The sequence below is a fragment of the Piliocolobus tephrosceles genome, chromosome 5 (genome assembly GCF_002776525.5).
Source record: "Piliocolobus tephrosceles isolate RC106 chromosome 5, ASM277652v3, whole genome shotgun sequence".
In the NCBI taxonomy this organism is placed as follows: Eukaryota; Metazoa; Chordata; class Mammalia; order Primates; family Cercopithecidae; genus Piliocolobus; species Piliocolobus tephrosceles.
In genome coordinates, this window is record NC_045438.1 from 3991646 (window position 1) to 4016895 (window position 25250).

The 25250-nt window shown below is 34.7% G+C and overlaps 1 protein-coding gene across 4 annotated transcripts in view; it reads left to right on the forward strand.

The window, feature by feature from the left end:
- The window catches only part of CEP85L (centrosomal protein 85 like), a 240476-nt gene extending 215512 nt beyond the window's left edge, over nucleotides 1–24964 (forward strand). For 3 of the 4 annotated variants that reach the window (XM_023219005.2, XM_023219003.3, XM_023219006.2), the window contains 7 exons: nucleotides 1653–1805; nucleotides 3563–3717; nucleotides 7105–7222; nucleotides 7704–7754; nucleotides 15071–15178; nucleotides 16422–16653; nucleotides 20133–24964. In XM_023219005.2, coding sequence (XP_023074773.1) covers nucleotides 1653–1805; nucleotides 3563–3717; nucleotides 7105–7222; nucleotides 7704–7754; nucleotides 15071–15178; nucleotides 16422–16653; nucleotides 20133–20296 — 981 coding nt within the window. In that variant the 3' untranslated portion in view covers nucleotides 20297–24964. The remainder of the gene's footprint in view (nucleotides 1–1652; nucleotides 1806–3562; nucleotides 3718–7104; nucleotides 7223–7703; nucleotides 7755–15070; nucleotides 15179–16421; nucleotides 16654–20132) is intronic. The other variant, XM_031935531.1, reaches the window with a different exon arrangement.
- The last annotated feature ends 286 nt before the right edge of the window (nucleotides 24965–25250 follow it).

A 25250-nucleotide genomic window follows, 5' to 3' on the forward strand; every position in this document is an offset into this window, starting at 1 on the left:
GCACATTTACCTTTAATCCTAAGAAACCCTCAATAAATAATAGGATGTGTTTGTCTTACCAGTGTTGCTCCTTTTAACATCACTGGTGAAATGAATGATTTTTCCACATGAAGTTTTAAAAATCGTTATACATTAGACCTGAAATTAGAAAATGCCTGAAAGAAACTAGTTTCTTTCAAATTTTATTAAAGCTAAAGAACAAGTATTAGCTTTAATAAAATTTGAAAGAATAACCCATCTTACTGCTAATTATTACCAGTTATTTTCCCAGTGAATTTGGGAAAACACTGTAAAAATATTTTAGAACGCTGTAAGTTTGAAAAGAGGATTAAATGTTTGGAAGATTGGTAATTTAAGGTAAATAGGAGTAAATGTGGAAGAGCTTTGACTGTGAGATATGAAATTTAAAGATTGCATATTTCATAGAATGGTGAGTAAAAAGTACCTGAAAATCTGACTTTCAGCCTGTATGCATTGGGATTTACTAGAATCATTATCATGTGTGTACATACCATGTGTGAAATAAGTGTTCAGTTACCATACTTTATCAATCTTAAAATGACATCAATAGTAAGACACCTTTATTTTATGGTTTTTAGAAAGAAAATATGCTGCAAATTCAATTATGACACAGTGCCTTAAACAGTAGTGTTGCTTGAGGTGTGAATTAGTTTCACTAGTCCATTATCTGCTTTAGTATTTGGTATATTCTTTCAGCTTTAGTTGCATTGTTTGGTGCACGATAAGGAATTTCTCTGCAAGTCTGTTAATAACGAAATAGTTTTAGTTACTTGCAGTATCTTCCTCTCTTCGTTCATGTAAAGCATTTGGGTATAGCTATGCAAAAACTAAGAAATCGGAGTCATTCCTTCAGAGATGAGTACTTCACTGATTTCAAAGGCTTTTTCTGTGCCTGTCTGGGCACCCAGTGACATTGTTCCATACTAAATTGTAATGCAACATTATTTAGGCATTTTAGACATCATTTAAACTCAACACATAGTTTGTACATATATATAACAATATTGAAATTACAAGGATATGAACAGCCTTGACCAAATTTGCACATGTGTAGGCAATAAAAACTACATCACTACTGCCCCCTGATTGATGGCAATTTATAGGATGCCATCCATGGTAAAAGCAAATACCCCCTAAACTCTTGATTTCAGTGACATAAATTTTTTTAGGTGTAAATCTTTTTTTGTTTGTTTTTTGTTTAAATTGAGGCAAAGTCTTGCTCAGTTGCCCAGGCAGGAGTGCAGTGGCACGATCTCGGCTCACTGCAACCTCTGCCACCCTGGTTCAGGCAATTCTCATACCTCAGCCTTTCAAGTAGCTGGGACTACAGGCACGTGCCACCATGCCCAGCTAATTTTTTTGGTATCTTTTTAGTAGAGACAGGGTTTTGCCATGTTGGCTGGTCAGCCCACCTCGGTTTCCCAAACTGCTGGGATTACAGGCATGAGCCACCACACCCGGCAAGTGTAAATCTTAGAATGAAATAAGGTAAATCTTAATTGAGTTGCTAGTGGCCTTTGCTATAACCTGAAACTGTTGGTGAATTCAGCAGTGTCTAATAGTAAAGTGTTGGTTTTGTTATGTCTTTTAATGACTCAAAACTAATGAAGATTCGTAATTGTTTTCTTTAGCTTAAAACTAGAGATCGGTACATTAGTAGTCTGAAAAAGAAATGCCAGAAGGAATCCGAACAAAATAAAGAAAAGCAGAGAAGAATCGAGACCTTGGAAAAGTATCTGGCTGATCTTCCAACTCTAGATGATGTACAGAGTCAGAGTCTACAGGTAACATGAAATAAAATGCTTATCTTTAAATGACATGAAAACATGTTAACTAGACTCTTTAGAAATTTGGCTAACTATAAATTAAATCTATGTTTAATTGCTGTTTTGGGGACTTAATTCTAATAAGAAACTTTGTTTAAGCATGCATAAGTAGATATTTCTTGTCTGTTAATAAGTGATTATCTTATTAACAGTGTTGTAACTCTGTTAACTACTGTGGAAGTTACTTTCTAAACCAGTCTGCCAACCGCTACCCCATACGCACACATGCAAACATCCCCAGTTCTGGTGCTTTCCAACAGTCTCTAGGATTCACCAAGGCTCGACAAGACCTTTGTTGAGTATCTTTCTAGATATTTATTTTCTTCATTCTTCTTAACCTTTATATGTATATTTTTTCCTTTCACCTTGACCTATGACCTCAATTCACTCCTCTGACTTCTACTTTTTTTTTTTTTTTTCTTTTCTTAACAATACCTCAGAGTCTTTCTCCTAACTCAGGTGAGGCTCACTGTCTTGAAACCTTATTTATAAATCCACTAGATCTACTCTTCATTCTCTTCCCAGAGTTGTTCTAAGCCAGGGATTCTCAACCTCGGCACTATTGACATTTGGAGGCAGATAATTTTTTGTTACAGGGGTCTGCCTTGATCATTGAAGGGTGTACTTCTACATCCACATATCTGCCCTCTACCCACTAAGTGCCAATAGCAATGCTCCTTCTCCTTTATCCCAAACCCAGAACGTAAACAGATATTTCCAAATGTCCTCTGGGGGTAAAATCATCCCCACTCGAGAATCATTAGTCTAATCTAAGGAGTGTCACTGTGCATACTTTAAGACCTATGTTGCATTCTCTGTTTATTTTACATTAATTTATAAGTTGTAAAAACTAAGATTAGAGTCAGGAAGGAACTTAAGGACTGCAGGAAGTTGCATGAGCAGGAACAGAGGGCAATGTGTATTAGAAAATATGTAAGAAAATACCTAACATCCATTGGGGTGGCAGTTAAGGGTCTTGAGCAGATATTTGTACACTCATGCTTATAACATGATTATTCACAATAGCTAAAAGGTGGAAGTAGCCCAAGTGTCCATGACCAGATAAATGGGTAAACTAAAGGTGGTATATACATACAGTGAAATACTATTCGCCTTAACAAGGAGAGAAACTCTGACACATGCTATCATATGGATTAACCTGGAGGACATTTTGCGAAGTGAAATAAGCTAGTCACAAAAAGACAAATACTGTGTGATTCCACTTAATGAGATACCCTTAAGAATTCAGTCAGAGAGACGGAAAGTGGAAAGTTGGTTACCAGGCAATGGGGGGAGGAATAGATGGGGAGTTGTTTAATTGATACAGAGTTTCAATTATGCAAGATGAAGAGTTCTGGAGATTAGTTGCACAATGTGAATATACTTAACACAACTGAACTGTACACTTGAAAATTGTTAAGACAGTATAAAGTTATATATTTATTACGATTAAAAAGAAAAATAAATTTAAAATGAGAATATTAACCTTTCTCCATCTTCTACAAATTTCTAACCCCATTCTCGTCCTTGTAATTCCATTCTTGTAGGTGCCTTTCACACAGAGGAGATGGAGTGTTAAATACTCTAGATAAAATGCAGTGTGATTTCTTTTTTTTAGCTACAAGTCTGTCAATCCCTGCCAACACAGTAACAGTTTCTAATAGAAGCATATTTAATATTTCATGTGTAATGAACTGTAAACAATTTCTCCTTAGCTGCAGATTCTGGAAGAAAAAAATAAGAATTTACAAGAGGCTTTGATAGATACAGAAAAAAAAATTGAAGAGATCAAAAAGCAGTGTCAAGATAAAGAGACACAGTTAATATGCCAGAAAAAGAAAGAAAAGGAGTTAGTAACTACTGTTCAGAGGTAAGAAAATTTTCTGAATCCTTTTATGTTATTTTATTCATATTTTTCATAAAACATTTTACTTAAACTAATTTATAAGTTATTTGACTCTACTTAATTTAAAGATGTACTACAAGATGCTCATCCCTTTTCCAAACTGCTTGTGAGCAGGAATGTTTTAGATTTCAGATTTTTTCGGATTTTGGAATATTTGCCAAGTACTTAACCACTGAACATCTCTAATCTGACAATCCAAAATCTGAAATGCTCCAATGAGCATCTCCTTTGAGCATCATTTCCATGCTCAAAAAGTTTTGGATTTTGAAACATTTCAGATTTCAGGTTTTTGGATTAGGGAGGCTCAACAATATATTGATATCTTGCCGAAAGTTTCTGTTGAAAATAGTAAAAATAAAAACTCATACAAATGAAGACTGAAAATATTAATACAAACCCTTTATCTAATGGCTTTATAAAAAAAAAAGTAAAAATTGTAAATAACAAAAAAGGGGCCAGCAAAATACTCAAACTGCACTCCTTAATGGAATATATCAAATTGAAGTAATTGGCTCCTATTTCACTTTACTGCAAGTAAAAGATACAGCAGTTTTGCCATCTATCTTCCAGATTTACTTACATATCTTGCCTCATGGGACTCAATTAATACAGTTGTAAGTACCATTTGCAAATTCAGTTTGTGTTTATTAAACTTGGAAATTAATATTGGATCCCTGAAAAACCTAAGGAAGTATTTTATATGTATAGATATGGATGTTCTGTTTTACAAAACTTAAACCTTAATATTACCAACTATAAATAGATAAAACTATCCTGAAGAATAAAACAACAAAGGAACAGAAGCGAAATGCAAGAAATGCAATCTTCATACTTACATCAAATTTACAATTCAATTTATTCTTAGCTTTTAAATAAAAATCCATCTGATTCCGTGTTAATTTCATATCAATATTGCTTTACTACCACTTTTGAGTCTTAAATATGCCTTGTCCTACTTTTTTCCTTGGGTTTCAGTGCAAAAAAAATTTTGATTTCTGGGACAATTCAGTTTGAGAAAACACATGTTTCTCATCATCTCAGCTCCCAAAAAAAATCATATACCTTTAATTCTGCTTTTGTCTCCTATTTTCTGCTGCTTGTTCTTAATTTTTCCTTTCTATAACTTTTCATCTTATGCCCTGTTCTTTAGTGTCAGAACAGCTTCCTGATCTGCACTAATTCAACCATATAGCTTTTTCTTTCACCTTTACTGATAAAATGAAAAGAGACACTGTATCTGTTCTGTCATATAGAGCGTTATAATTATAAATTAAAGCTATGTTGCTTTAGGAACAGAATTAGCAACACCTGAAAATAATTTGAATGTTGCTTTGTTCTGTTGTGTGCTTTTACATATTTATATGATTATATGCTTTCTCTTTTATTCAGACTTTATCTTTTATTAGGTTCTGTGGAAACACTGAGCCTCATATTCTTGTTTTGGAAAGATTTAGTACGGTGCATTTCAGATAACGTTTTCCACTTTTAAATTTCATCTTGATACTATCAGAGATGATACCATGTCTGAAAATTTCTCTTGATTTCAAATAGATATGAAAGATCAAAGGGTTGAGGATGGTATCACAGTTTTTTCAGCTCTATAATATAATATTCCTTGAATTCCAAAGAACTTCAGAAGTATCTGTGACTGTGAATTATATAATTACATTTATCTGTTTTATGTAATATTCCTAAGCTTCCTGTTCTCTGAATACTTAAGAGCCTTTGCAATTTATACAATAAATAAGAAAAGCTTCCCATTAGACATGAAAATTAAAGTAAAAAAGATGGGTGAGCTCCTTAGTAATGCAGTAGTAGGTACCACTTTAAGAGATACTTTACTTTTTGAATTAAACATGTTATATAACCTAAAAATGTATATATGAAATAAAATTTATTGGGTATTTTGCCATGACAGTTCTTCTCTTCATAGCCGGCTCATTTTTTTTATTTGAAAGACTTTAATATTTTTAATGCATATTGTTTCTCATGAAATGTCTGGAAGTAGTGTCTTGACACTGAATTGGTAAAACAAAGCACAAAACAAAAAACTCATTCTGAAATAGAAATATTTTTTTTTTACACTTTAGACTGAAAAAAGCAAATAATTATGACAGTATATTACACAGCAGTATACTACATCGATAATAAATACAGATTTCTCTGGCACCATTATTTGTAAACATCTGAGGCCCTTCTTGTACCATCTAGGACTGTCAGTTCTCTTTTCACAATCTAGATAGGGCATTTCTTCTGTTTTTGAAAGACAAAGCATAGAATAGCCATAATTCTTGAAAAAAAGAAAAATAATGAAAATATCAAAACCCAATTTATAGGAAGTCTTCCTTTTAGTACTCTGCAAAGCTTGAGTATGATTCAAGCTAACGTAGAGCTATTTCCGGTTTCTTGCTGCTATTATTTTGGTTTTGTTTTGGTAATTATTGTCTAATGATGTGACTTCTTTTAACCAAACATTACTATTCTTCCTTTCTAGCACCTTCCCCCTCTGCCCCTTTTGCCTTTTTATTTTGAATCTGCAGTCTTACTTTTGTTGTTTCCCCTTCTAAAATGCAACTGTGTTCCATGGACAGCATAAGAAAGTGTTCAGTCAAGTTATAATGAAGAAGAACTCACGAACACAGAGAAGGGAACAACAGACACTAGGGCCTACTTGAAGGTGGAGGGTGGGAGGAAGGAGAGGAGCAGAAAAAATAACTTGGGTAGTAGGCTTAGTACCTGGGTGACAAAATAATCTGTGCAGCACACCTCCATGACACGAGTTTATCTGTGTAACAAACCAGCATGTGTACCTATAAACCTAAAGTAAAAGTAAAAAAAAAAAAAAAAAAAAAGGAAATGAAAGGGAAATGTAATTCTGATGGTTTAGGCAACAGCTTTTCTTATGGTTTAGGCAACAGCTATTCTTACAAGCAAACTTCTGCTGAGTTTAGAATAAAGGACAAAAGATGTGTATACATATTCTTAGGTTCTGTGTAACAGTCATCTTAATCAAGAAACCCTGCTTTTAGAGGAAAAGTAAAGAACACGAGTTAGACTTCAGAGCTCAGATTTGGGTAATGAAGAACTTCATCTGGGCCTAAGGATGTCACATACTGAGCAACTCTGGTCTCAAATTTGCCATTTCTGAAAAGATGATCAGCCTCTAGCTAACTATGGACCCTTCTTACTTGTATGAAATATAGATAACACTTTTTCATATACTGTCTGTGGGTCTTGCTTATTGGTTGATTAAAAAATGTAGAACCTAAAAAGGACATCAGTTATGTTGAAATCATTACCAAAATCAGCAAATACAGCTTATTTTCATCATATAATTGTCTTTTGAAATAGTTTGCAACAAAAAGTAGAAAGATGCCTTGAAGATGGAATCCGCCTTCCCATGTTAGATGCAAAACAGCTTCAGAATGAAAATGATAATCTCAGACAACAAAATGAGACTGCTAGTAAGGTCAGTAGATACCTTGATCATAAACGTGAAATCCATACTAAGTGGATATGTGTGTATAGATAAATAATTTATAGCTACTTTATGTGATTTATCTTTTGTTAATATTTAATTGCTTATATAATTTCTAGTTTGAATGTCTTTGTTTGAAGGACCATAGCAATTCAAACCAAATTAAATAATTGAAATAAAAGTCAAAACCAAAGGGTATCTTTTTCCTTCCTTAATTATTCAGTCTGTCTCAAAGTTATTCTTAAAAATTGTATAAATTGGAGAAAAGTTTTATCAAGAACTAGAGGAAGTCTTTTGTGGTTTTATACTTGTGTGATCCAAATCATAAGGATACTTTCAGGTTTTTAAAAAGACCCTTCTTAACAATAAATTTATAAATTTCTGTGCTATGTTTTCTTGCAATGTTGGTACTTTTAAGAAGCCATGTAAAAATTATTTGAATCAGATGTATTTTTTTGTTTGTTTGTTTTAGATAATAGACAGCCAACAAGATGAGATTGACAGAATGATTTTAGAAATTCAGGTAAGGAATATTTTGTGCTTATTTTAGTTTAGTTATATTCTGATATACTCTTAATGCTTATTTAACCTGCGGATATTAAAGCATGCATATATTGTATGGAAAGATAATATGTATAGCACTGAGGTAGAGTTGCAAATTCTTTAATATTAATCTTCCAGTTTTTGCTGTTTGGTAAATTAATCCTTCAAAAATTACAAAGATTCATCAGTGAACAAGTCACATGCCTGACCATTCTAGTGGGGTGAGTTGAAGAGAATACAAAACCAATATAATGAATGCCAGGTGCTATGAAAAAAATTGCTGTTAAAAATGTTATTTTAAAAAATTAAGTAGGCTAGAGAGTGCTACATTTAATAGAGTGGTCGTGATGTTTTTCCTGAAGAGGCAATATTTGAACAGGGATCTGAATGAGGACATCCAGGGCAAGAGCATTTCAAGCAAAGGGAGCAACAAGTGCCCTTTATATCACTGGTATGCTCTAAGAACAGCACAGTCTGTTAGCCTGGAGTCAGGAATTGTGAGGTAGTTATTCTAAGTGTGATGGGAAGCCATTGGACATCTTTTGCTGAAAAATGTTTAGCTTTATACCTCCTAATTTTATTGTTACTTCTTAAAATCAAAGTAAAAGTAGTAAATGATTTGCCATTATATACAGTCGTCTTTGTCTTTTGGTTGTATTATTTATCAATAAATGTATGAGCCTGATGGATTGATTGACAGAGGTTATAAACTTTATTTTGTATTCCTACAGACATAACTTCAGTTGTTCCATAACCCATTAGAATCTCTAGATTGTTAGATTTTCTCAGCCATTGTTATGTGACTTATTCTGGACCATAATTCAAGAAATTTCTATTTTACTTGGGCACATTTTCCAAGTAGTAAATCTAGTACAAGTTATCTCAATCTAAATTGAGAATAATCAACACATGAACTTTGGCATTGAAACTTTAATGACTTAGAAGATTTCATTTATCACATACTGTCACATTTTAGGTGTTCAGTATATATTTGCATTCATTGAAATGTGCATTTTTCCCCCATTTGTGGAGGCATCTTACTGCAATTTACTCTTACATGTTAACCAAGTCTGTAGTCACATGTAAATATGTCATGACCATACATAAATGAATATGTAGAAGAATATGTAATTATAGGCCATACTGTTCTTTGTTATTAAAATGCTTCAGCAAACACAAATCTTTTATTTCTTCAAACTATGTAGAGAATTGAAATAAAATTAATGAGATGCATTTACTTCCAAATATTTGGGCCTAGATACTCTAATCATTAATTCTTTTGTCTTGGCTTTTGAATCAATGGCTATCTTTTTTGGATTTCTTTTCTTTTTTGTTCTTAGCATCTCATTTGCCCGTTCTGACCATCAAGGTCTGCAAATCTAGAGACAGAGATCTATAGATTTAGGTCACAGAGACAGACAATAAATGTTGATAGCTGGCCAAAATAGCTATATTTGTGAAGATGGCATTTGAATAGCAAAGCTGGAGATGAATATGACTCACATAATGAGAAAATTCTTTACCAGTTTTAAACTCATGTTATTTTTTGGCCCCTCATCATTTAAAAAGACAGAAATTTTGTTTGTATTTGGTCATTTTTGACAACCTTTTTCTAAAAGGTATATGCTCTATAAAAACCTGAAAATATTGCTTATTCTGAAAAGAGGAACACTATTTCCCTAGCATTGGAGACACTGAAAAGAAGACTTTGGGTTGAAAAAATATTCCTGTTGCTTTCTATTGTGGTTAACAGACATAATTAATGGGTATATTATCAAACTGATATACCTAATAGAACAACTCCCTTCACTTCCTACTTCTTTAAAGCTGTCTGATTTTTCCTTATCTGCTTCCATAAAGAATGGCCAGCTTGTACCTATGTAGATTATGATGTCTTTTCCATATGCTATAGCACTGTTTTTGAATTTCTTCAAATATCTTCGCCTATCCAAAATAACACAAAATACTATATAATTAAGGATAGCAGAGAGCCTCCCAATTATTTCTAATTATGCATTTTGACTGTCACTATAGTATTAATTTTATGTAAAAACTCACTGTTGCTATAGTTTGGATATTCTTTCTTCCTCCACAGTGCTTGGATGTTTTTCCATTTTGGAGTATTCAGTAGACAAAGATAACTTGGTACTGTTAGAATTTCATGTGTTACTGCCTCTTTATGTCTTTGCAAATTGTCGAGAACACCAAATTTGTTTGAAGTTCATTTGTCTTGATTTGGTGCACTGCATTTCCTTGGGAATAAGCAAGTTATTCATACAGTTCAAATTTACTCTCAAAAGGGAAAAATAAAATCCCAGGCTATGTACATTTTATGTCCAATTTATAGGAGATAAAAATAGGGCATTGTTTCATATTTAGATGCTGTGTTCAAAATACAGCTATAGTTTATTATTTTGCCACAGAAGTCAAATAAATACTTACCTATTATAGGTCACTGGCACGTTTATTTATTCACAGCTTTCGAAGTTGGAGAGAAATAATTCCTCTACTAGTTATACTATATTTGTTGTTGAATATAGAAAAAGTAATACTTCATGTAAAAGTATATGCTAATTTGGAAATTGCGTTTAGTGCTGTAAAAATACAGATTTATCTACTATTTTGTTCAGCTGTCTAGGTCATATTGTTAACTGGCATAAATACCTTGTTTACTCATTGACCTTTTAGAAGTGTTGCCCTTCGTTATATCCATAAAACTAGTAGAGCTAGCCTGGCTTCTTCTCCTATAGGTTTTTTATTCTGTCAGTATACAGTATATAAAGACATTTTGCGGTAAAATGTTCCATGTCAGTTCCATGAACATATGGCTACAGTCAGAATATGATTGAGTTCTTCATTGGGCATTACCTTCCTTCTTACTTATTTCTCAAAAGCACATTTTACATCCGTAAGCCTTTTTCAGTGAGCTGTTATTGTAATCTTTTGGCAGAGGATGTAGACGTTTGTAATGTTTGCTTGTTTTCTCTGACATTAAAATATTTACTAATTGCAAGAACTTAGGCATTTAAATGGCCTGTCTGAATTGACAGCTATCAATAGCAAATTATACTGTGACAGAAGACAGAATAATACGTTAGAGGACATTTAAGACTGTTTACTCGGGCGTGGTTGGAACCACCAGTCTCAAAACTGTGACAGTCTGTTCTATTTATAACACATCGAGATGTTCCTACAGCCTAAGAAAATTCTATTCCAATTTTTAGCAAATCTCATAAATCCTTCATCTAGCAGTTTTTCTCAATAGAAATAGTGGGAAAATGGATCATAAGTCAATGGAATGTCTTATAGGTAGAACATAGCTCCTTTAAATATCGATTGCTTTAATGTTTTCCCATTAACATTGTGTGATGTTTATCTCCTATTTTTTTTGTTATCCGAATTGTGTTGTCTTGAAATAAAGTACTTTTTCTAAAGTTTAATTTTAAAAGCATTTACTTCTGTAAAATTGCATATGATGAGTGAAAAACTAAAAGTATTCTTATCAGAAGTTAATACTAAATTTTGAAAAACCTGCCAGCCAAATAATGCCTTCTATGAAAAGAAAAGTAGCTTAAAAAAAAAAAAAAAACACTCACTATAGTCTTTGTGCTGGTAAAGAGAACAGTCTTTACTGTTCATGTAGATCTGTTGTGTGCATGTTATAGTTGCATAATTAAGATACGTCAGAAAAAATGTGTAAAAGGTGGATTTAACTTTTGAAAAATCAGTTATGTCAGGGTGGGGAGTTGTACGAGGGAAGACAGCTCACTTGAGTCATGGAAGAATGTTCTTGGGCCTATTTGTGCTGTAAGTAGTCACCAAATCTATATGAATTTTCACATTATTTGTAATACTTTTTAATATATGTATTTCTGGGCCCTATTGTGAACCTAATGAATCAGTGTCTCTGGGATAAAGTTGAATTATGTATTATTAAGTTCCTCAGGCAGTCCCTAACTTTGCCATATGGTCTGGCAGTAGAACTAGAGCATTTAGGAAGTATTACAATCCTCAGCATGCTTAGTGGACCAAAGAGTGGGAACTGGAGAGAAAGACTGAGATTTAAATTTAAAAAACAAGTTTAGTTTCTAAGATACTTAGGTGTCATCAAGCACATTTAACGTATTTTGGTAGATCTCACTTATAAACCAGAAAATACATTTTTTCCAGAAGTTAGAAGACAAGGAACTCAAGCAGTAATAGTTTTATTAAGATATAAGTCACCTTCAATTCGTGTTCAATTCAATACTTTTTAGTATATTCACAGATAAGTGGAACCAAGACCACAGTCAATTTTAGAATATTTTTATCATCTCAAATGGAAGCCTCATTTTTGTCATTTCCCTAAGCCCCCATCCACTTCTCCAGCCATAAGCAACCTCTGATCCACTTCCTATCTCTATAAATATACCTATTTTAAACATTTCATACAAATGTATATGTGGTCTTTTGTGACTCTTGACCATATCCAGCTGTTAGGCTCCACTAATAGTCAGCCAATCGTTCTGTTGTTTTCAACAATACTCTGTGGCATAAATTGCTTCGCAAACTGATCCATTCGAGCTCTTTTGAAGGAATAGTTCATTAGGTTAGTGTTTGAGATTTGTTCTGACCTCAGGAGTATTCTTCACAGCTATTTCTCTGTTTCTCCCTGGGAAAGTAATTAGTCTATGGATTTAGCTTATAGGGCTAATGGGTCTAATAGTATCCTGCCCATTGCCTTTCACCACAACCTCCAATGTTTTTGAGTGCTCTAAGGCTTGAACGTCACACTGTTGCAAATGAAGTGAATTCCTATAGAGAGACATTTGGAACTTCTAGTTCTATGGCCTACTTTTCCTCAGGAAAATCTCTTAAGCCAGGTTAATTGGTGTGGGGACAGTGACAAACTTCTGAATGGTATCCCCACTCTAGTAGCTGAACACTCACTGGAGTGAATTGGGGCAGCAGGTCTACGTCTTTTTGACTTGCCTCTCCCAGCATAGAACCAGTGCCCTACAAGCTGGGCCAAGGGTCAAGGGTTCTGCACTCAATGTAAGCTTCCATCCCATAGGGGGATCTGGGTAGAAGGGAGCCCCCCACCTCTTGGTTGTATGTGCTTGCCTAAAACAGCCTTTGCTAGGATGATAAATGTTGATGCTCTATCTTTTCTGAGAAGAGAACTCTCTAACTAGGATTTGGGAGGAGAGGGAATCCTGTGTTATTGGCTCTGTCAGTCTGAAGTAGAATTTCCATCCCAGTGAGATGTGAGAAGGCAGAAATGGAGTTGAGTTTTGTTTCATTTTTTTTCCTCCTAGAATCCTTTTGTGAAGCAGAGATTTTCTCGAGTAAATGTTTCTTCATTTGCTATATGCTCTTAGGACCATTTCCAGAAATTTTAAATTATAATATTCATCAATTTCATTGAGGGGTGGGTCTGTGGAGCTCCTCACCTTCTCATGCTAGAAGCAGAACTCCAGGCATATTGTTTTCAAAGTTCTATCAAGTTACAAGATGATAACTAACTTAGGAAAGGAATTTGAGCTGTACATTGTCTTAGATTCTTAGAAACATAAAAAAGCCTCTTTTTTCTATTTCTTATCTCCCCATCACCAAAATAAACACCCTGCTGTACATTTCAGACTTCCTATTAATGGCATCTCTGCCCTTCCATTTGTTCAGTCCAGGTATCCTGGACTTATCCTTGACTCCTCACTTACCTCACGTTTGTCAGCAAATTCTACTGCCTTGAAAGTATGTCTAGAATCTGACCTCTTTTCCTTGCCTCCTCCACTGCCACCCCGTTCCAAGCCGTCTTCCTTTCTCATCTGGGTTATTTCTTTATGCTTCTGCCCTTTCCTGTGTACAGTATACTCTCATTAGGTTAAGTGATCCTTTTGAATAAAAATCAGATTACATCATGTCTGTGCTCAGAACTCTTCAGTGGATCCTGATTTTTTTCCAGAATAAAAATCGAAGTTCTTATGCTGATTTCTGAGGCCCTATACAATCTGTTCTGCATGCTGTCTTCCTTCTCTGACTCTTTCTCCTACTATTCTCAGCCATCCTGGCTCTCTTACTTTTTCTCAAACACAGAAGACACCATCTGTCCCAGAACCTTTGTAGTGGCAGAGACTCTCTGGGTATCTCTGGGACACAGTCTCTCATCCTTCAAACCCTTGCTTACCTGAGATTTCAGCCTCCTGACCCTTACTGTGCTCTGTTTGTTCTCCACAGCACTAGCCAAATTCTAATACATGATACTGTGTAACTTGAATATTTATTTTATTTCTTTTGGTCTTTTTTCTCCTAGTATAAACTTTCACAGGGGCCAAGAGTTTTGACTGTTTTGTTCACTGATGTATCACTCAATGAACAGAGCAGTGTTTGGCAATGATTTTTGCTGAATGAATGATTGCATGAAGGAAAGTTCCTTGTGAATTGCTTATGTGGTTAAGCATGTTTATGTGTATATATGTGCAGTAAAAATGTTAACATAAATTTACTTTCAAAATAATTCCTTTTAAATTAGGTTTGTGGATTATATAGAATCTGTTAACTAAGGCGCACCTGGTTTTCCCTCATTTAAGCTATTTGTAAACGGGGTATTTCTCGATACTTACATCAAAACAGTAAATTTGCTTAATACCACTTTTCAACTTCAAAGATGATCATTATAAAGACCTTGTAGGTTAGCACCTTAGCAGAATTTTAAAATGTCATGATTAAACTGAGAATATTTGAGAGCTGTTTTAGGTTTTTGCAAATTAATTTTTAATTTTGTTAATCCACTACATGTCTAGTGAATGATAAACAGTTATTGTGAAATTCACAAAGCGCTAAACACTCATTTCAGAAAACATGAGATTATTTCATGTATGCATTGTAAAGTACTACCAGTTTGAGCAAGTATATTTTAAGAGCTTAAGAGATTTCAAAAACAAAAAGTATAGATTTGTTGCTAATACACTCTCAACATATAAAAAGTTAATGAAATAAGAACTGTTTGTAATACCACATTAAGTAGGAACTTCAGATTTGACATGTTTTATACAAATTAAAAACTTCCTTGGTAAAAACTAATTTTTAAAAATCCAAATATATTCTGGGAAACTGGCATTTCTTTTTCTTTTTTATTTGAATTCAGCCACTCTCTAACTGATAAGGATTAATTTAAAAGTGAAGGCTTCATTCTCCAAGGGGATAGGGAGGAAAAAAGATCTAAAGTATTCAGAGCCAACATTCCAACTTACTTCTGTTTGAGATTTCTCTTTACATGTTAACCTGTTTTGCTTTCCAATTTTTAAAAAATTCTAGTCTATGCAAGGAAAGCTTTCTAAAGAAAAACTGACCACTCAAAAGATGATGGAAGAGCTGGAAAAGAAAGAAAGACACGTACAGAGATTAACAAAAGCATTGCTTGAAGTGAGTAGAAGAAATTCAATTTGCTTTGAAAGAATGATTCACTACCTATTTAAGCAGATGCTTATTTTTATAGATATTAATAGAGCATTTTCAGATTAAAGACATGATTTTGATATGCCTGTTAGTTAATTTCCATTATTTCTTACCAAAATTATTATAAAAAGACAAGCCTTTAGTTCTGTTGTGTTTTAGAATACAGTTTCACATAATTACAGTACAGTATATTTTTATTGTATTTATTAGCTGGCATTCATCTATAAAAAAGTTTTTTCGCCATCACCCCAGGCTGTTGAGTTATTCTGAAATACAGTTTCGATTAGAAAGCTAATTAAAGTTACCTTTAATTAGCAGTTTTCAGGATAAGAAGGTAGCAATTTTGGGGGTCAGCAATTCAGACTTGTTGGGTTTTTCTTTTCTTTCTTCTTTGATTTTATACTTGTATGTCTTTGTCTCTTACATTGAAGTTTTTGGTTCCTATCAACCTTAACATAGATGCTTTCCTCCCACCAACATGCAAAAAGTAGTTTCAAAGTAATTAAATCACTATTGCTACTAACAATAAAAAGCACAGAGTGTGAGGTTCAGAGTTACTTTGTAGTTCTTTTTATTCTTGGAATAAATCTCATTATAAAAAAATACAGGCTGGGTGTGGTGGCTCACACCTGTAATCCTAATACTTTGTTTTGGGAACTTGAGGTGGGCAGATCACTTCACCCCAGGAGTTTGAGACCAGTTTACGCAATGTGACAAAACCCTCTCTCTACAAAAAATACAAAAATTAGCCAGGCGTGATGGTGTTTACCTGTGGTCCCAGATATTCAGGAGGCTGAGGTGGGAGGATGACCAGAGCCTAAGGAGGTCAAGGCTGCAGTAGTGAGTCATGACTGTGACACTGTACTCCAGCCTGGGTGACAGAGTGGGGCCCAAAAAAGAAAAATACATACACAACCAACATGCTTATTACGTGAGAGACTCCTAGAAACAGAGACTGGATTTATGTTTCCTCCTTTGGAGATACACTAAAGTATCAGATGGCACAGAGAAACAATTTCCACTGTTTAAATTGTTATTTTTCTATGTGTTTTTTTTCCCACTGCGTATTTGTAGTTGAATTTGGTTAATGTGCATATAATATGACTCCACTGTTTTGTTTATAGACTTGGGGGAAAATGTTAACCTGTATGGCTTTGAGTACGTTTCCTTTCTTGTAGCAATCTGATGTTTGTTTTCTTTATCCTTGCAGAACCAAAGACAAACAGATGAGACATGCTCTTTATTGGATCAGGGCCAGGAAGCTGACCAATCTAGGCAGCAGACCGTTCTTTCCAAACGGCCACTATTTGATTTGACTGTGATTGATCAGCTGTTCAAGGAAATGTCCTGTTGTTTGTTTGACTTGAAAGCATTGTGCAGTATTCTTAATCAGCGTGCTCAGGGCAAGGAGCCTAATCTTTCATTATTACTGGGAATAAGATGTAAGTGTCTGATGACTTGTCCTTATTTTGTGGCAATTAGAAACGTGTCTTCATGAATCAGGAACTTCTGACTGCCTTTTCTCTGTTTATTTTTGTAATCTCCTTTCCTACTTAGAATCAGTCTGTGGGTTTATGTATACCTGTTATTACTCCATTGCTAGAAGTGAGTGGGGTTATAGCTGACATTAACTGCCACTTGGCAGAATGCCTGGTGATGTTTCCTATGTTGAATCTGTAAATAAGTGAGTAGAGTGATAGTTAGGTGTGACTTCCCATTTACTCTCCCAAAAATAATGATACCTTCTATTTGCTTTTATGTGTTGGTTGCATAGATTAAGTGACCCAGCCATATTGTCCACTGGTAAAATGTTTGAGAAATATTTTGCTTTCCAGTGCAGTGTATGTTCTATGGCAGCTGCTTCACGTGAGTGCCAGTGATTTCACATGAGCCAGTTTTCACAGCCTACAGATCTGTTGCCTTTGTCATGCATACCTGCTGGCTTAATGTGACACCCATCCACTCTTGGCCTCAATTCTATCTTCCTCCACACATAATTGTGAGAGCTGCCACAGTAATAATCCCAGTATCCCTTCCTTTCTGTGCTACTTTTGCAGAAACGCCCGTCTCTGCATGTGGTTCCAAATCAGGATGTTAGTCTCTTTTCAATAGAGAATAAATGAACTTGGAAGGACATAGGAATGGAGTAAGACCACATAATAAGGTTTATGAGCCAACATGTATATTTAGTAGCTGCCTAATATAATGGTTAATATATGACTAGAGGGGTGACTGGTTTTGTTCCTAGTTTCATCAAAAAGATTCCACCATTTTGCATCATTATAGTTATTGGCAAATCAAATGCTCTTGAACAAAGTATATCACTTGTTAAATAAAGCATCATCTGTGCTCAATCATGTCCCTTTCATTTCATAGACATTTGTACACATACACAAGTGTGGATATGGAAAAAAACATAATGTTTAAGTATATTCACTCACGGAGTAGACATTTATCAGATGCCTTCTATGATCCAGACAGTAGGTAGACGCTGGCAATGCAGACAACCTGAACACAGTCCTTGTCCACACATTAACCATATTATTAGAGCATTGTGATAGGTGCTATAGTTGAGATGTGGACAAAGGACAGTGGGAGCACAAGAGGAAAAAATCAACTAAATCTACATGGGAAGGGCTGTGGAGACTCCACAGAGTAGCTGCTGTTCAGTGTCGCTCTTAGAGGAGGAAGTGGAGAAGTTTGCCTGGTGAACATGGAGTGGTTTAGTATCTTTTGGGAGCAAGAAGCAAAGCTCACACACAAAGGGAACTCATTTTCTCCACGATTTTAGAGCTGGTCACCCTTTTAATTACTTTAGAGTCTTCTACATTTTCACTATCAAAAGGTGGGGCTTGTTAAGTTTTTCAGTAATAAAGTAGTAGAGCTATCCTAATACGAATCTTACCACCCCCACCTCCCAATGCTCCTTCTAGTCTTTAAAGTTTGACCCCAGAATCCTTACCTTATATTTGGCATTGTGAAAATTACACCAGCCAGTTGATTTGTGAAAAACCGGTCGATGAATGGCTCCATTTGCTCACCCTGTCCTTCTGAAAACTGCGTACCTTGGTTTCCATGGCATCATTCTCTAGGTTCTGCTTCTGCCTTTATGACTGCCCAGTCTCTGTCTTCTGTGGACTTCTCTTCCACTGAATTATTGGTATCCCCAGAAGCCTTTTGTTACTGGTTTTTAGTCTGTCTCTTTTTATTCAGTACTTTATCTGAGTGATCTTATCCACTCCTGTTGTTTCTGTTGCTGCCGTACCTTTCACCTAGACATTTATCTCCTTTACCCAGAAGTTTATCTCCTCTGGGTTGCAGATTATATTCCCATGTATATTAGAATTGGCTGTTTCGAATGCATCACAGACTCTACACATTCAAAACCAGAACACACTTTCCTTCCCTCCCTGAACTGTTCCTCTTCTCAGTGAGTAACACCACCATTCACCTGTCACTTGAACCCAGATTTTATTCTCCACTCGGCTTTTTCCTTCATCTGGCACCTGTGCCCAATCCCTGCCCCTCACTCCAGTTGATGATGATTGAGTGTTATCAGTTCTGTCATCTGCTTACTACATCTAACATTCCTGCCCTTCTATCTCCATTGCACTGTTGCCTCAATTTAAGTTTGCATAACCGGTCACCTATACTGGTCTCTCTGACAACCATCTTTCTCACCCCCTCCCCCTAATCCATTTTACATTGTTGCCAGACAGATCTGTCTCAACTATAAACCTGGTTTCCTAATGCTTACACTGCTCTGTGGTCAAGATAGCTAGCTTCTACCTCCTACCTACGTCTATAGTCTTATTTCTTGGTACTCTCCTTTGTCACAATTTGTACTCTACCATTTTAGAGCCTAGATACTGATTTTCTTAGGTTTCTCAAATTCTATCAGATTGTTTTGCTTTCTGACTCCACTTCTGTTCATTTTGCAGTTTGGCCCACCCAGTGAACAAGCAACTGTTGCCTCTCCAGTTAGGACTAGTTGTTTGTTTTCTTCCTTTTATGCCACTGCAACTTGTATATAGTGGTAGGTTACCTATGGTACCTCACTGTGCTCATTTGTGTATGGAACTGTATGTAAAGCATCGAGAATAAGCCCCTGTGTCTGTTCCTTTCTGATTTTAACATCTAACACTTCCTATATCATGGCAGATGTTCAGTTAACATTTGTCTCTTATGCTACAATAAACACTATGAAGGTATAAGGAGAGGTTTCTTTTGTAATCACTGGCTCTGCCTGATTTTATGTCGAGATATGCTTACAAAGAGAAGAACTGAAGTAAATAATTAAAAGCTGGCTGACTCAAGGCCCTCAGTTATTTAGCCATAAGGCAACCAGCTATCAGCCTGATTCAGTTGTTTGGGATTGTAGGGTCCCAGCTTTCACTCTTCCTCCCCTCTCCCTGTCTGTCTCTTTCATTTGCCCTCCCGGCTCTCCACTCTGTGTATGTGCGTGTGTCTGTATGTGTGTGATGCTATGTATTTGAAAATTAATATTTTCATGGCAATAAACCCACTTTGCATTCGTAAATATTTAAGATGCCACTTCTCACTACACAAATGGTCATCAGATTTTGCCAAATGGGAAAAACTGAGTGCTCTAGTTGAGCTTGAAGAGAGACATTAGAGTATGCTCTTTTTCACTTTGGAATATTGTTAACCATTAAACATGCTGAATTTGTGTGTATCACTGTGTGAATTTAATTCATTTTAATTTGTGAATTTATAAAGGACCAAGTGGGTAAGATCTGTTTAATATTGAATGATGTATGATTTAAACATAACTTGAACCTGGGCCTCACTGGTATTCAGTGTGCAGCATTTATATTTCCATGATGATTACGTTGGAAAATTCTAAAATGTCTTTGTTCAAAAAAATGTGAGATATTCTCTCCATGTTTTGTTTACACAGCAATGAACTGTTCAGCTGAAGAGACTGAGAATGACCACAGCACAGAAACACTCACTAAAAAGCTGTCAGATGTGTGCCAGTTACGAAGAGACATTGATGAATTAAGGACTACGATATCAGACCGCTATGCTCAGGATATGGGAGACAACTGCATTACTCAGTGATCAAGTGTTAGTCCCACAGCAATAATGACCTGTTGTTTAAATGCTGCTGTGTTACAGACTCATAATGGAAGGTTGCAAGTGACATGACTTGCACATAGGGATTTTTTTTTCTGTGGATTTGTTTTATTGAAGGGGAGAAGGGAAGTGAAGAGATTTTCAAGGAGCTTATCTAATCAGGCAAAAAAAAAAAAAAATCAAATTACCTTTGGAAAATATGATAAAATCTACAAGAAAAAAATGTCTGTATTCTCAAACTACTGATTGTAGGACCAAGCTGTGAAGAGTACCCTTCACATGAAGGAGTAGGCTTCCTTTTAATCCTATAGCTTCGTGTATTTGTGTGTGCATGTGTGTGTGTTGTGTGTGCATGTGTGTGTGTTGTGTGTGTGCACATGCTTTATTCACAAATTTATAAGGGTTTCTAGGGTCAGAGCAGAGCTTCTGAGAAAGGCACCTGCTGTTTATTCTTATATTTCTTTCATATAGAAGCTTGTGTTGTACTTTGGGATTTTCAGTGGCTGGCTGAACAAGAGTTCCAACAGCAGGCAAGTGTTGTAATGGTAGTACAGCAGGAAAACCATTTGTATTTTGAACACTTACTGCACTGATAGGATGTTTTGTGGTTGAGCTGATTTTAGTGCTGTAGATATGTCAGCTGTTTTTCCAGAGTGATTGTGGATTTCCCAAGAGGTGTGAAATTTTGACATGATGCTCTTTTTCCTTAGCGTTGTAATGTATGTGTTACAAGAAAGGTTAACATAACTTGAACTAATTTTAACATGTTCCTTACTATTTACAATTTTTTATTTATATGTTTTATATATACATATATATATCAATGTAAACAAAGCCATATCTAATTAATAAAGGCATTGGATCATTATTATAAAAGAAAGATTAACAAAGTTACCCTGGAACGATAGCTTACTTATCCAAATTTCAACATTTACATTTTAACAGTTTTGTATCTGTTTCAAAGTTGAAACTACTGTAAGAGAAAGCCAATACTATTTATATCTGAATCAACAGTAGCATAAAAATTTTTTAATTGAAATGGTATTTTAATTCCTTTTATTAGATAAAGTACATTAACAACAGAGTTTTTCATAGGATATGAACTTGACAAGGTTAGTTCTTCATCTGAATTACAGGGTATTACTATGAAATGCAATTGATTTTCCAGCAGACATACAGTTATTTAAACTTCCAAATGAGTTTTGTCCATGTTTCTCTTGGTATTTTGGAATGATTATACATTTTATTGCCATCAGCATTGATTATGTTCTTTTGAATATACTTAGTTATGGCCAAAGCCTTGCTTGTCCTTTGTAAGTTGATTTGATCTTGTGATGCAACCAAGTCTCATTTAGGTCAAGACTAAATAAGAGATGGAGGGGCAGAGGGTGTGACTCAAGCAGGATAATATTGATTTGATAAAGAGCATATCACATGCCTGTTTTCTTGCCAGATAAAGGGCATAGCACATGTCTGTTTTCTTATATTCTAGAATAAAGGCTAGGAAATCTAGGAAAGATTTTGCTTAAGTATTTAACAGTGAAAATGTGAGACAAGGCCTTCAAGGAGACTACCCAGGAAGATACTCAGTTTGAAATTTTGGCTTATACAGCTCTTAATAGATTATTTTATAGTTATAGTTGAATAATCAGTTATAATACACTGTAAAGACATCAGATTTTCATTCTGTTCAGTGCCTGAGTCCTTCCTGCTCTTCTTACTTCTGAGGATCTGGGCACTAAGAAATCAGTACATTGTAGTGCTTCTGCATCCCAGAGTCCTTGAGGGTCTTAGTCACTAGTAAGAATTTGACTTTCTAATTATATTCACTTGGTTTTTTAACATTAGTAGCTTGAAGATATTCAGGGTATAGTAAATTTCTACCAAAAATATGATGCAAAGAATTCTGCCTTGGTCCTTTATGGTAAAGTAGATAATAACATCTAAAATAGATCAGCCACAAGTGCAGCAAACATTTTTACATTCTCTTTGAATAGAATCCCAACCACCCTCTCCCACGAGTTTGGAAATAAAGGCTTCCTAAAATAATAGAACAAATTGGCAAACAATCACTCATTGGATCAGTAGGTTCTTACTTAAATATCTCTCCTAGATTTTTAGTGTATGTTTTGGGATTTTATGGGTTTTTTTTTGTTTTGTTTTTAAGCAAGTGTTACAGTTTTTTTTAAATCTGCTATAGATACATTTTTGTTTTTTGGCTTAGTTGGGGATAAAATAATTTATTTGTTTTTGTAAGTTAGCTTTCTAAAACTTATAGAAATTAATTTAATTCACATATCTTAAAAATAAAATTCTAAAGTTAAAAAATTTCTGACTTAGTAGGAAGTTAACAAACTACTGCTGATGCATTTCCGTTTCCAAAATCTGTACCCCCCATAAAAAAAGGAGTTAAGATGTGCTAGTTTAGTTAGTTGAATTATAGATTGATCCTCTTAAAATCTGGAGTTTGTAAAGGGGCCTAAACAGTAGATAGACTTGGGGGGATTTTGTGGGGGAATTGAAACTAATAGTATTCTGGTTTGTCAGTATTTACTTTTTTATTTTTATTTTTCAGAAAATTTTCCTTTCCCAGGACACCCTCTTGTATTAGAACGTCCTCTTCTGTATCACATTACAAACAGATTTTACTCTTAGACCAAATAAACTGGGCAAATAGCAACACTAGAGCATCTCACCCAGTTTGAACTAGGATATTCATGGAAGTCACAAAGCAGTATATTCCTGAAATGAAAATTCACCTAAGTTTTAACGTGAATCTATTTGAAAATTTCCTTAGATAATGAAACCTCGTTTTACTTGTGCTTTTTGTGAATCCAACACTTGTTTCCTTACGAAGTATTTTATCCAGTATTCATATTTTGTTCTTTTGGGTTTTAAAATTGAGCTTATTCGGCCTCAGTCACATTACAGCAAGGATAAACTAACAGTTGACTCAATGAAAGACCCAAACTCCCTGTACAGATAAACTTCACTGAATCAAAGGCACAATAGCTGTCTTTTCACTTGAGGTCAGAAAAGTAAGATGACTTAATTTGAACTGTTAATTTTCAGTGGCCTCTAATTAAACAAAAACAAAAAACCACAAATACTGGCTAGGTAAGATATTCCTGAGGTTATTTTAAAAGAAGTGTGGTACCTAGGATTCAATATTTAATGCTAACAGTATTATATTTTAGTGAAATTTATTTTGGTGGTGACAGTTTATTAAACCTAATTAGACTTCTTTCAATAGCTTGTTGTAGAGACAATCTCAAGGGCTGGAAAGTGTTGCTAAAATGAATATCATACATTTCTGATATATTAAGCTTATCAAGTAATTCTGTCATAGTGCAAGAATTATTAATTTCTTAGAGGGTATTTTTAAAGGAGTTACTTAATTGGGAAAATGTTCTTTAAATATCAGTAATAGTTCATTAAGTAACATAGTAGCTGAGAACATGGACTATATTTTTACATAGCATAGTTCAGCTTAGGCACACCTTTAGTTGGGATTATTGGCATTCTCTTACGTAGGAATTGCATCACTGTAGATATGTAATTATGGTAATAAGCAGTTTTCATGCTCACTCAGACTATATCATTTGAAACTGCCAGTGGCTGTAACTCCCCAAGCCAAAGTTAATTCATTTTGTTTCCATTTTTGACAATTCACTGTTCACAAAACAACAAAAATGATTTCCTATTTGGTATAAACAGCAAAATTTCCAACTTTGCCCCAAAATGCCGTGGGTGGCATATTGCCATATGATTATATCGTACATTTAATCATGTAGGGGAAAGATTTTGGATTTTTTTTCTTGTTTAAAAAAATGCTAAATATAAGAATATAGTTTTAAATCAACAAGTCTAATAACACTATTGCAGCTGTACACAGAGAGAACCTTTTGTGCCTTTTTGCCTGCAGTAAGCATTTATTTCTATTTTACATGAGTTCTAAGAATGTTGATGATTATTGCACCTTGTTCTTGTGTAAATAGACTTGATTAAGGGATTTTTTTTTTTTTTTTTTTAAGCAAGGAGCTGTTTTTTATTACTAGGCGGATACCTTAGTAAACATGAGAGGAATTATCAGATATATGGCTTTGGAGCCCAGCCTTCCCTGTATAGTGAGCTGGAAACTCCTTTAGAATGTATTCATTGGTGTGTGTGTGTATGTACATATATGTATAGTTAAATACATAAACATGAAACTTAACATCGCATTGTTGTGATGACAAGAAGTAGTAAGGTGCTAGGTGGTTACATGAAAAAGCACAGCACAGTGTATAATCAGTCACTATGACTGGTGGTTTTGTAAACTAGGTTCAGTTTTTGAACCACACAGAATACCTCATGTGTAAATACAGTGTTCATGACTTAATTGAAATACAGTTATTGTAAAAAAAAAAAAAAAGTGAAGCCACGGGTTGGCTTATGCCTTCTGATCTATCATTCTTGCCTCTTTTTTTGTAAAGGGGTTTTTTGTTGTTGTTGTTTTGTTTTTTAATAGGGTTTACAGCTAGAATTTTGAATGCCAAAGTTCTATTTATTAAATTAAGAAAAAAGTTTTCAATGTTAATGGCTAGTATTTTTCCACTGGACTATTGTTTGTTGATGTTGGAATTTGTATTTACAGAGAAATAAATTTTTTATGAAAAGATTTGTGTCTTTCAAGAGCCTAATGTTAATATAAGAATGTATTTGTACTTTCAGACTGTCTATTCTGAATTCTCAATGGCAAGAATATGGTGTCTTGACTTTTAGGTAAAAGCTTTGTACAAATGCACAGGAGAATCTTTGACTAAAACGTGGAGACTTCTGCCTTCTCTCTTATGATTTCTTTCCAATTACAAAAAAGCTTTTTCTCAGGGCCTTCTCACAAAGGGTGCTGAGATTTTCTGATGGCAGGTACGTAACATAGGAAATCATGCCTGTGTCC